Raw genomic sequence first — 13,714 nt, forward strand, 5'->3', positions numbered from 1 at the left:
CGGTGTGTGTAACTATGTCCCCCAGGCTATGTGAAACATGTGTACATGTTCATGCTAACAGACTGTGGGCTATGTGAGAGCAAGTACCTAGTTACCCATCAGTACTCCCTCTACTTCCAGTAGAAGAGCCCCTCTTGTGTAGTATGCACTGACACAGGATCTAAAGGAAGGAGTACTCAGACATTGCCAACTATGGGAGGCTGCAGGACCAGTTCCATCGACACCTGTGGCAGGCAAGTGACAAACTGCAGTGGGAGATTTACTCACTGCCAAAGTACTCATTTACATTCCCAGCTCTATGAGGGGGATATCGGGTCTCGCATCAGTTTCAGAACACATTTCAATTGATGTGTAGGTCAGCACTTCAAGTTTAACCATCTTCCTTGCTGGAGGGAAAAAAAAAAAGACTAGGGAATAATGGGAAAGTAGGAGGGATTAAAGTTGTGCAGGGTGTTCTGCCTCCTTCTGTAGGATTTGACTTTAATACCATATGTGATGCTCATGGACTCTCACCATCTTATAAAAGAAATATTTTATATTTGAAGTGAATGCTCATCACATTTGGGCATTTCAATTCATGTGATGGTGTTAGTCTATATATCGTGCTGTAGTTGTCAGTAATATATATATTTCTGCCTAGAACCCATATTCAGACTAGAGTTTTTGTTCAAATAAATTTACTTCACCTTGCACACCATCATCAAGCAAAAGATTGTTGCAAATTAATGTTAAATCAATTCATATTAGTGTGGAGTATTAGAAATTAAGTAAATTTTGCCTAAAATTAAATGTTAAAAAAAAAAAAAAGTAGCCATACATACCTGTCACAGGGTTGTATAAAAGAATCTCGAACATGTGAAATTGGCATATATGGCTGTAAATCTTTATTTTCCCGACAAGCCTCGTTGTTACTTTTTAAAACATCTGAAATAAATTAAAAATGCTTAATACATACAAGTCTAAACTTTTACCAAACCATTACATAAAGCAATGAAAGAAGCCATACTAAAGTGTGTTGTACAAGGTTAAAATAAACAAAACACCACACACACCCCCATTATAGACATGAACACACGCATGCGTGCGCAATCACTTAAATTTACATGAGTGCCCTCACTGCTCCTGAGCAATTTTGATTACTTAGTGCATTAGTCTGTATATACACTTAAGAATACCTACCTATAATCTTCACCACCATATCGTACATCTGTCTAGTCTCCTCCTCTTCTTTTGTCCAGCGATATTTCAAGTATCTTAGAAGGCCTAGTATTAAGCCAACCACTGAAACAATATGCAAAAGTGTTTTTCCCACGGTTATTAATTTCCTTTTTATTTTAAGGCTGGTAATATAAAACTACAATGCATTTCCTGAAAAACAAAATTATTCTTACCTGATAAATTTCTCTCTTGTGGTGTATCCAGTCCACGGGTTGATCCATTACTTGTGGGATATTCTCCTTCCCAACAGGAAGCTGCAAGAGGACGCCCACAGCTGAGCTGTCTATAGAGCTCCTCCCCTAACTGCAACCCCCAGTCATTCGACCGAAGACAAGCAAGAAAAAAGGAGAAACTATAGGATGCAGTGGTGACTAGTTTAAAAATAAACACCTGCCTTAAAGTGACAGGGCGGGCCGTGGACTGGATACACCACAAGAGAAATAAATTTATCAGGTAAGCATACATTTTGTTTTCTCTTGTAAGGTGTAACCAGTCCACGGGTTCATCCATTACTTGTGGGATACCAATACCAAAGCTTTAGGACACGGATGAAGGGAGGGACAAGGCAGGCACTTAAATGGAAGGCACCACTGCCTGCAAGACCTTTCTCCCAAAAATAGCCTCCGAGGGAGCAAAAGTATCAAATTTGTAGAATTTAGAAAAAGTATGAAGCGAAGACCAAGTCACCGCCTTATAAATCTGTTCAACAGAGGCCTCATTTTTAAAAGCCCATGTGGAAGCTACCGCTCTAGTGGAATGAGCTGTAATACTTTCAGGAGGCTGCTGGCCAGCAGTCTCATAAGCTAAACGGATTATGCTTCTCAGCCAAAAAGAAAGAAGATGCCGAAGCCTTTTGGCCTCTCATCTGTCCAGAGTAGACAACAAACAATGCAGATGTTTGACGAAAATCCTTAGTAGCTTGTAAATAAAACTTTAAAGCACGAACCACGTCAAGATTGTGTAATAGACGTTCCTTCTTTGAAGGATTAGGACACAGTGACGGAACAACAATCTCTTGATTGATATTCTTAGATACCACCTTAGGAAGAAACCCAGGTTTGGTACGCAAGGCTACCTTATCAGCATGGAAGATCAGATAAGGGGAATCACACTGTAAGGCAGATAACTCTGAAACTCTTCGAGCTGAAGAGATAGCTACCACAAACAGAACTTTCCAAGATAAAAGCTTGATATCTATGGAATGCAGAGGTTCAAACGGAACCCCTTGAAGAACTTTAAGAACTAAATTTAAACTCCATGGCAGAGCAACAGGTTTAAACACAGGCTTGATTCTAACTAAAGCCTGACAAAACGCCTGAACGTCGGGAACATCTGCCAGACGCTTGTGCAGAAGAATAGACAGAGCAGAAATCTGTCCCTTTAAGGAACTAGCTGACAATCCCTTCTCCAATCCTTCTTGGAGAAAGGATAATATCCTAGGAATCCTGACCTTACTCAATGAGTAACCCTTGGATTCACACCAATGAAGATATTTACACCATATCTTATGATAGATTTTCCTGGTGACAGGCTTTCGAGCCTGAATCAAGGCATCAATGACCGACTCGGAGAAACCACGTTTTGATAAAATCAAGCGTTCAATCTCCAAGCAGTCAGCCACAGAGAAATTAGATTTGGATGTTTGAATGGGCCTTGGAGTAGAAGGTCCTGCCTCAGCAGCAGAGTCCATGGTGGAAAGGATGACATGTCCACCAGATCTGCATACCAAGTCCTGCGTGGCCACGCAGGTGCTGTCAAAATCACCGAAGCTCTCTCCTGCTTGATCTTGGCAATCAGACGAGGGAGGAGAGGAAATGGTGGGAACACATAAGCCAGACTGAAGGACCAGGGCATTGCTAGAGCATCTATCAGCGCTGCCTGGGGATCCCTGGACCTGGACCCATAACAAGGAAGCTTGGCGTTCTGACGAGACTCCATCAGATCCAGTTCTGGTTTGCCCCATAGTTGGATCAGCTGGGCAAATACCTCCGGATGGAGCTCCCACTCCCCCGGATGAAAAGTCTGCCGACTTAGAAAATCCGCCTCCCAGTTCTCTACTCCTGGGATATGGATAGCTGAGAGATGGCAAGAATGAACCTCTGCCCATAGAATTATCTTTGAAACCTCCAACATTGCCAGGGGGCTTCTCGTTCCCCCCTGATGGTTGATATAGGCTACAGTCATGATATTGTCCGAATGAAATCTGATGAACATGACCGCAGCTAGTTGAGGCCAAGCCTGAAGAGCATTGAATATCGCTCTCAGTTCCAGAATGTTTATCGGAAGGAGGGCTTCCTCCTGAGTCCACGAACCCTGAGCCTTCAGGGAGTTCCAGACTGCGCCCCAGCCCAGAAGGCTGGCATCTGTCGTCACTATAGTCCACTCTGGCCTGCGGAAACTCATTCCCCTGGACAGATGGACCCGAGATAACCACCAGAGAAGAGAATCCCTGGTCTCTTGATCTAGATTTAGCAGAGGGGACAAATCTGTGTAGTCCCCATTCCACTGATTGAGCATGCAAAGTTGCAGTGGTCTGAGATGTAGGCGGGCAAACGGAACTATGTCCATTGCCGCTACCATTAGGCCGATTACTTCCATACACTGAGCCACTGACGGCCGAGAAGTGGAATGAAGAGCACGGCAGGAAGTTAGAAGCTTTGATAACCTGACCTCTGTCAGAAATGTTTTCATTTCAACTGAATCTATCAGTGTTCCTAGGAAGGAAACTCTTGAGAGGGGAGAGAGAACTCTTTTCTTCGTTCACCTTCCACTCGTGAGACCTCAGAAAGGCCAGGACAATGTCCGTATGGGATTTGGCGATTTGAAAAGTTGATGCCTGTATCAGAATGTCGTCTAGGTAAGGAGCCACCGCTATGCCCCGTGACCTTAGAACCGCCAGTAGGGACCCTAGAACCTTCGTAAAGATTCTTGGTGCCGTGGCTAGCCCGAAGGGAAGAGCCACAAACTGGTAATGCCTGTCTAAGAAGGCGAACCTGAGGAACTGAAGATGATCTCTGAATTGGAATGTGGAGATAAGCATCCTTTAAGTCCACGGTAGTCATATATTGACCCTCCATCATAGGGAGGATGGTTCGGATAGTCTCCATCTTGAAGGATGGGACTCTGAGAAATTTGTTTAGGATCTTGAGATCCAAGATTGGTCTTAAAGTTCCCTCTTTTTTGGGAACTATAAACAGATTTGAATAGAAGCCCTGCCCCTGTTCCTCCCTTTGAACTGGGTGGATCACTCCCATAACCAGTAGGTCTTTAACACAACGTAAGAATGCATCTCTTTATCTGGTTTACAGATAATTGTGAGAGATGAAATCTCCCCTTTGGAGATGAAGCTTTTAAGTCCAGAAGATATCCCTGGGAAACAATCTCTAATGCCCAGGGATCCTGGACATCTCTTGCCCAAGCCTGGGCGAAGAGAGAAAGTCTGCCCCCTACTAGATCCGGTCCCGGATCGGGGGCTACTCCTTCATGCTGTCTTAGAGGCGGCAGCAGATTTTTTGGCCTGCTTCCCCTTGTTCCAAGCCTGGTTCGGTCTCCAGACTGGTTTGGACTGGGCAAAATTTCCCTCTAGTTTTGCATTAGAGGAAGTTGAAGCTGCGCCACTCTTGAAGTTTTGAAATGAACGAAAATTATTCTGTTTGGTCCTTAATTTATTGGACCTATCCTGAGGAAGGGCATGACCTTTTCCTCCAGTAATATCAGAAATGATCTCCTTCAGGCCCGGGCCGAATAGGGTCTGTCCTTTGAAGGGGATGTTAAGAAGCTTAGACTTTGAAGTAACGTCTGCTGACCAGGACTTAAGCCATATCGCCCTGCGCACCAGAATGGCAAAACCTGAATTCTTAGCTGTTAGTTTGGTTAGATGAAAAACGGCGTCAGAAATAAAGGAATTAGCTAACTTGAGAGCTTTAATCCTGTCTAAAATATCATCTAACGGGGTCTCCACCTGTAGAGCCTCCTCAAGAGACTCGAACCAAAAAGCCGCTGCAGCAGTAACTGGGGCAATGCATGCAAGAGGCTGGAGAATAAAACCTTGATAGATCAAAATTTTCTTAAGGAGACCCTCCAATTTTTATCCATAGAATCTAAGAAAGCACAACTGTCCTCGACGGCGATAGTTGTATGCTTAGCTAGGGTAGAGACTGCTCCCTCCACCTTAGGGACCGTCTGCCACGAGTCCCGTATGGCCGCATCTATGGGAAATATCCTTTTAAAAGCAGGAGGGGGAGAGAACGGTACACCTGGTCTATCCCATTCCTTAGTAATAATTTCCAAAAACCTCTTGGGGACTGGAAAAACATCAGTGTAAACAGGCACTGCAAAGTATTTGTCCATTTTACACAATTTCTCTGGAACTACAATGGGGTCACAATCATCCAGAGTCGCTAAAACCTCCCTGAGCAATAAGCGGAGGTGTTCAAGCTTAAATTTAAAGGCTGTCATTTCAGAATCGGACTGAAGCAACGTCTTCCCTGAATCTGAAATCTCACCCTCAGATAGCAAATCCCTTGCCACGGCTTCTGAGCATTGTGAGGGTATATTGGACATAGCTTTGTTTAACAGACTAGTAATGAGACCAGCAAGCTTGGAAGAAGAAAGAAGAAAGAAGAAGACTTGTAATTACAAGACATAATTGGATTTTTCAGCTATTTTTAATAGCCAAACTCACCCACATATGCCTTATTTGGAGTATTCGATCTGGGCTTTAGTCTGCAAACATGGCTAGCCACTGTCAAAGTTAGTATTAAGTGAATTGTTTTGCAATTAGAATAAAGCCAATAAGTGAAAGGTATGTAGAAGGGTTACCACCCTTGGAGTCAGCAAGGTACATTTCAAGGTTTGAGAATTAGAAATTGCTCAATTTTCAAAGCTAAAAATCACATTAAAAAGAGGGGGTATTATGAAGTGCATTTAGCGTCTCTTTAAAAGGACCACTAAATACAGAGAACTGCATAATAGACAAGTGCCTAAAGAAAATACAATGCAATAACACTATGAATTTCAAATTTATCTTTCCCCCCCCATTTGCAGGCCCCCTGTATAATGTGACAGCCATAAGCCAATCACAGACTAGTATACATATACCATGTAAACTTGTGCACATGCTCAGTAGGAGCTGGTGCTTCAGAAAGATAGAACAAAAAAGGATGTGCAAAATTTAATAAAAGTAAAATAGAAAGTTTGTTAAAACTGTATGCTCTGAATCATGAGTTAAATTTTAACTGTCCCTTTAACTGCAAGAGCCCGATGATCTAAAGCTCTCTGGCAGTACTGTGAGAGATCTTAATTTATTTTAGAAAGGGAAAATTTTACCTTGAGAACTATAGATACATCTCAATATAATGTTGAAGGGGAAAAAAAAAAAAAATCATTGCAGCATGTGGTCAGTACTTGTTACGTGTGTAATTTAACTATTAACTGTTGTGCCTCCCAGTTCTCTACTCCTGGGATATGAATAGCTGATAGATGGCAAGAGTGAACCTCTGCCCATAGAATTATTTTTGAAACCTCCAACATTGCTAGGGAACAACTTGTTCCCCCTTGATGGTTGATGTAAGCTACAGTCGTGATGTTGTCCGACTGAAATCTGATGAACCTGACCGCAGCTAGCTGAGGCCAAGCCTGAAGAGCATTGAATATCGCTCTTAGTTCCAGAATGTTTATCGGAAGGAGTGTCTCCTCCTGAATCCACAAGCCCTGAGCCTTCAGGGAGTTCCGGACTGCACCCCAGCCCAGAAGGCTGGCATCTGTCGTTACTATTGTCCAATCTGGCCTGCGGAAGGTCATACCCTTGGACAGATGGACCCGAGATAACCACTAGAAAAGAGAATCCCTGGTCTCTTGATCCAGATTTAGTAGAGGGGACAAATCTGTGTAATCCCCATTCCACTGCCTGAGCATGCAGAGTTGCAGTGGTCTGAGATGTAGGCGGGCAAACAGCACTATGTCCATTGCCGCTACCATTAAGTCGATTACTTCCATACACTGAGCCACTGAAGGGCCAGAAGTAGAATAAAGAACACGGCAGGAATTTAGAAGTTGACACAACCTGGCCTCTGTCAGGTAAATCTTCATTTCTACAGAATCTATCAGAGTTCCTAGGAAGGAAGCTCTTGTGAGAGGGGATAGAGAACTTTTTTCTTCGTTCACTTTCCACCCATGCGACCTCAGAAACACCAGAACAATGTCCGTGTGAGACCTGGCAACTTGAAAAGTCGACGTCCGAGTAAGGGGCTACTGCTATAGCCCGCGGCCTTAGGACCGCTAGAAGGGACCCTAGAACCTTTGTAAAGATTCTTGGTGCTGTGGCCAAACCGAAGGGAAGAGCCACAAACTGGTAGTGCCTGTATTGACCCTCCTGGATCATAGGAAGGATGGTTCGAATAGTCTCCATCTTGAAAGATGGGACTCTGAGAAATTTGTTTACGATCTTGAGATCTAAGATTGGTCTGAATGTTCCCTCTTTCTTGGAAACAACAAACAGATTTGAATAAAAGCCCTGTCCCTGTTTTTGTTTACGATCTTGAGATCTAAGATTGGTCTGAATGTTCCCTCTTTCTTGGAAACAACAAACAGATTTGAATAAAAGCCCTGTCCCTGTTTTTGTTTACGATCTTGAGATCTAAGATTGGTCTGAATGTTCCCTCTTTCTTGGAAACAACAAACAGATTTGAATAAAAGCCCTGTCCCTGTTCCTCCTGCGGAACTGGGTGGATCACTCCCATAACTAGGAGGTCTTTAACACAATGTAAGAATGCTTCTCTCTATCTGGTTTGCAGATAAAAGTGAGAGATGAAATCTCCCTTTTGGGGGAGAGGTTTTGAAGTCCAGAAGATACCCCTTGGACACAATTTCCAATGCCCAGGGATCCTGGACATCTCTTGACCAAGCCTGGGCGGAGAGAGAGAATCTGCCCCCTACTAGATCCGTTTCCGGATCGGGGGCTGCTCCTTCATGCTGTCTTAGAGGCAGCAGCAGGCTTCTTGTCCTGTTTCCCCTTGTTCCAAGCCTGGTTAGGTCACCAGACCGGCTTAAACTGGGCAAAAGTTCCCTCTTGTTTTGTGTTAGAGGAAGTTTAAGCTGCGCCACTCTTGAAGTTTCGAAAGGGCCGAAAACTAGACTGTTTGGTCCTTAATTTGTTGGACCTGTCTTGAGGAAGGGCGTGACCTTTTCCTCCAGTGATGTCAGAAATGATCTCCTTCAGTCCAGGCCCGAATAGGATCTGTCCTTTGAAGGGAATGTTGAGAAGTTTAGACTTTGAAGTCACGTCAGCTGACCAGGATTTAAGCCATAGCGCCCTACGCACCTGAATAGCAAAACCTGAATTTTTAGCCGTTAGCTTGTGTTAAATGAACAACGGCGTCAGAAACAAATGAATTGGCTAGCTTAAGGGCCCTAAGCTTGTCAATATCATCTTCCAACGGGGTTTCAACCTGTAGAGCCTCCTCTAGGGACTCAAACCAGAAAGCCACGGCAGCAGTGACTGGGGCAATGCATGCAAGAGGCTGGAGAATAAAACCTTGTTGAATAAAAAATTTCTTAAGGTAACCCTCTCATTTTTTATCCATTCGATCTAGAAAAGCACAACTGTCCTCGACAGGGATAGTGGTACGCTTAGCTAGAGTAGAAACTGCTCCCTCCACCTTAGGGACCGTCTGCCATAAGTCCCGTGTAGCGGCGTCTATAGGAAACCTCTTTTTAAAAACAGGAGGGGGAGAGAATGGTACACCTTGTCTATCCCATTCCTTAGTAATAATTTCAGAAAACCTTTTAGGGATTGGAAAAACATCAGTGTAAGTAGGTACTGCATAGTATTTATCCAATCTACATAATTTCTCTGGGACTACAATAGTGTCACATTCGTCCAGAGTTGCTAAAACCTCCCTGAGCAATACACAGAGGTGTTCAAGCTTAAATTTAAATGTAGACATATCAGAATCAGATTGAAGTATCTTCCCTGAATCAGAAAAATCACCCACAGATTGAAGCTCCCCTGCTTCAGCTTCAGTATATTGTGAGGGTGTATCAGAGATAGCTACTACAGCGTCAGAGAGCTCTGTATTTATTCTAGTCCCAGAGCTGTCTCGCTTTCCTTGCAATCCTGGCAGTTTAGATAATACCTCTGTAAGGGTATGATTCATAACTGCCGCCATGTCTTGCAAGGTATACGCAATGGGCACGCTAGACGTACTTGGCGTCCCCATAGCAGGATTTATAGGATCTGACACGTGGGGAGAGTTAGTACGGCATAACTTCATCCTTGTCAATTTCTTCTGGTGATAAATTTTTTAAAGCCAGAATATGGTCTATGTAATCTATAGTAAAATCAGTACATTTGGTACACATTCTAAAAGGGGGTTCCACAATGGCTTCTAAACATAATGAACAATGAGTTTCCTCTATGTCAGACATGTTTAAACAGACTAGTAATGAGACCAGCAAGCTTGGAAAACACTTTAATAACTGAACAAGCAAAAAATAAAAAACGGTACTGTGCCTTTAAGAGAAAAAACAGAATTTATGTTTACCTGATAAATTACTTTCTCCAACGGTGTGTCCGGTCCACGGCGTCATCCTTACTTGTGGGATATTCTCTTCCCCAACAGGAAATGGCAAAGAGCCCAGCAAAGCTGGTCACATGATCCCTCCTAGGCTCCGCCTACCCCAGTCATTCGACCGACGTTAAGGAGGAATATTTGCATAGGAGAAACCATATGGTACCGTGGTGACTGTAGTTAAAGAAAATAAATTATCAGACCTGATTAAAAAAAAAAAACCAGGGCGGGCCGTGGACCGGACACACCGTTGGAGAAAGTAATTTATCAGGTAAACATAAATTCTGTTTTCTCCAACATAGGTGTGTCCGGTCCACGGCGTCATCCTTACTTGTGGGAACCAATACCAAAGCTTAGGACATGGATGAAGGGAGGGAGCAAATCAGGTCACCTAAATGGAAGGCACCACGGCTTGCAAAACCTTTCTCCCAAAAATAGCCTCAGAAGAAGCAAAAGTATCAAACTTGTAAAATTTGGTAAAAGTGTGCAGTGAAGACCAAGTCGCTGCCCTACATATCTGATCAACAGAAGCCTCGTTCTTGAAGGCCCATGTGGAAGCCACAGCCCTAGTGGAATGAGCTGTGATTCTTTCGGGAGGCTGCCGTCCGGCAGTCTCGTAAGCCAATCTGATGATGCTTTTAATCCAAAAAGAGAGAGAGGTAGAAGTTGCTTTTTGACCTCTCCTTTTACCAGAATAAACAACAAACAAGGAAGATGTTTGTCTAAAATCCTTTGTAGCATCTAAATAGAATTTTAGAGCGCGAACAACATCCAAATTGTGCAACAAACGTTCCTTCTTTGAAACTGGTTTCGGACACAGAGAAGGTACGATAATCTCCTGGTTAATGTTTTTGTTAGAAACAACTTTTGGAAGAAAACCAGGTTTAGTACGTAAAACCACCTTATCTGCATGGAACACCAGATAAGGAGGAGAACACTGCAGAGCAGATAATTCTGAAACTCTTCTAGCAGAAGAAATTGCAACTAAAAACAAAACTTTCCAAGATAATAACTTAATATCAACGGAATGCAAGGGTTCAAACGGAACCCCCTGAAGAACTGAAAGAACTAAATTGAGACTCCAAGGAGGAGTCAAAGGTTTGTAAACAGGCTTAATTCTAACCAGAGCCTGAACAAAGGCTTGAACATCTGGCACAGCAGCCAGTCTTTTGTGAAGTAACACCGACAAGGCAGAAATCTGTCCCTTCAGGGAACTTGCAGATAATCCTTTTTCCAATCCTTCTTGAAGGAAGGATAGAATCCTAGGAATCTTAACCTTGTCCCAAGAGAATCCTTTAGATTCACACCAACAGATATATTTTTTCCAAATTTTGTGGTAAATCTTTCTAGTTACAGGCTTTCTGGCCTGAACAAGAGTATCAATAACAGAATCTGAGAACCCTCGCTTCGATAAAATCAAGCGTTCAATCTCCAAGCAGTCAGCTGGAGTGAAACCAGATTCGGATGTTCGAACGGACCCTGAACAAGAAGGTCTCGTCTCAAAGGTAGCTTCCAAGGTGGAGCCGATGACATAGTCACCAGATCTGCATACCAAGTCCTGCGTGGCCACGCAGGAGCTATCAAGATCACCGACGCCCTCTCCTGATTGATCCTGGCTACCAGCCTGGGGATGAGAGGAAACGGCGGGAACACATAAGCTAGTTTGAAGGTCCAAGGTGCTACTAGTGCATCCACTAGAGCCGCCTTGGGATCCCTGGATCTGGACCCGTAGCAAGGAACTTTGAAGTTCTGACGAGAGGCCATCCGATCCATGTCTGGAATGCCCCACAGCTGAGTGACTTGGGCAAAGATTTCCGGATGGAGTTCCCACTCCCCCGGATGCAATGTCTGACGACTCAGAAAATCCGCTTCCCAATTTTCCACTCCTGGGATGTGGATAGCAGACAGGTGGCAGGAGTGAGACTCCGCCCATAGAATGATTTTGGTCACTTCTTCCATCGCTAGGGAACTCCTTGTTCCCCCCTGATGGTTGATGTACGCAACAGTTGTCATGTTGTCTGATTGAAACCGTATGAACTTGGCCCTCGCAAGCTGAGGCCAAGCCTTGAGAGCATTGAATATCGCTCTCAGTTCCAGAATATTTACCGGTAGAAGAGATTCTTCCCGAGACCAAAGACCCTGAGCTTTCAGGGATCCCCAGACCGCGCCCCAGCCCATCAGACTGGCGTCGGTCGTGACAATGACCCACTCTGGTCTGCGGAATGTCATCCCTTGTGACAGGTTGTCCAGGGACAGCCACCAACGGAGTGAGTCTCTGGTCCTCTGATTTACTTGTATCTTCGGAGACAAGTCTGTATAGTCCCCATTCCACTGACTGAGCATGCACAGTTGTAATGGTCTTAGATGAATGCGCGCAAAAGGAACTATGTCCGTTGCCGCTACCATCAACCCGATCACTTCCATGCACTGAGCTATGGAAGGAAGAGGAACGGAATGAAGTATCCGACAAGAGTCTAGAAGCTTTGTTTTTCTGGCCTCTGTCAGAAAAATCCTCATTTCTAAGGAGTCTATTATTGTTCCCAAGAAGGGAACCCTTGTTGACGGGGATAGAGAACTCTTTTCCACGTTCACTTTCCACCCGTGAGATCTGAGAAAGGCCAGGACAATGTCCGTGTGAGCCTTTGCTTGAGGAAGGGACGACGCTTGAATCAGAATGTCGTCCAAGTAAGGTACTACAGCAATGCCCCTTGGTCTTAGCACCGCTAGAAGGGACCCTAGTACCTTTGTGAAAATCCTTGGAGCAGTGGCTAATCCGAAAGGAAGCGCCACAAACTGGTAATGTTTGTCCAGGAATGCGAACCTTAGGAACCGATGATGTTCCTTGTGGATAGGAATATGTAGATACGCATCCTTTAAATCCACCGTGGTCATGAATTGACCTTCCTGGATGGAAGGAAGAATAGTTCGAATGGTTTCCATCTTGAACGATGGAACCTTGAGAAACTTGTTTAAGATCTTGAGATCTAAGATTGGTCTGAACGTTCCCTCTTTTTTGGGAACTATGAACAGATTGGAGTAGAACCCCATCCCTTGTTCTCTTAATGGAACAGGATGAATCACTCCCATTTTTAACAGGTCTTCTACACAATGTAAGAATGCCTGTCTTTTTATGTGGTCTGAAGACAACTGAGACCTGTGGAACCTCCCCCTTGGGGGAAGTCCCTTGAATTCCAGAAGATAACCTTGGGAGACTATTTCTAGCGCCCAAGGATCCAGAACATCTCTTGCCCAAGCCTGAGCGAAGAGAGAGAGTCTGCCCCCCACCAGATCCGGTCCCGGATCGGGGGCCAACATTTCATGCTGTCTTGGTAGCAGTGGCAGGTTTCTTGGCCTGTTTTCCCTTGTTCCAGCCTTGCATTGGTCTCCAAGCTGGCTTGGCTTGAGAAGTATTACCCTCTTGCTTAGAGGACGTAGCACCTTGGGCTGGTCCGTTTCTACGAAAGGGACGAAAATTAGGTTTATTTTTTGCCTTGAAAGGCCGATCCTGAGGAAGGGCGTGGCCCTTACCCCCAGTGATATCAGAGATAATCTCTTTCAAGTCAGGGCCAAACAGCGTTTTCCCCTTGAAAGGAATGTTAAGTAGCTTGTTCTTGGAAGACGCATCAGCCGACCAAGATTTCAACCAAAGCGCTCTGCGCGCCACGATAGCAAACCCAGAATTCTTAGCCGCTAACCTAGCCAATTGCAAAGTGGCGTCTAGGGTGAAAGAATTAGCCAATTTGAGAGCATTGATTCTGTCCATAATCTCCTCCAAAGGAGGAGAATCACTATCGACCGCTCTTATCAGATCATCGAACCAGAAACATGCGGCTGTAGCGACAGGGACAATGCATGAAATTGGTTGTAGAAGGTAACCTTGCTGAACAAACATCTTTTTAAGCAAACCTAATTTTTTATCCATAGGA

At 44.3% G+C, this 13,714-nt stretch overlaps 1 protein-coding gene across 1 annotated transcript in view; it reads right to left on the bottom strand.

The window, feature by feature from the left end:
• Positions 1-356: 356 nt before the first annotated feature.
• LEMD3 (LEM domain containing 3) overlaps positions 357-13,714 on the bottom strand; it is a 109,013-nt gene continuing 95,655 nt past the window's right edge. Inside the window, exons 7-9 of the mRNA XM_053719223.1 lie at positions 1,180-1,281; positions 818-924; positions 357-386 (exon numbers count right to left, since the gene is read on the bottom strand). Coding sequence (XP_053575198.1) covers positions 357-386; positions 818-924; positions 1,180-1,281 — 239 coding nt within the window. The remainder of the gene's footprint in view (positions 387-817; positions 925-1,179; positions 1,282-13,714) is intronic.

The sequence above is a fragment of the Bombina bombina genome, chromosome 6 (genome assembly GCF_027579735.1).
Source record: "Bombina bombina isolate aBomBom1 chromosome 6, aBomBom1.pri, whole genome shotgun sequence".
NCBI classification, from domain to species: domain Eukaryota; kingdom Metazoa; phylum Chordata; class Amphibia; order Anura; family Bombinatoridae; genus Bombina; species Bombina bombina.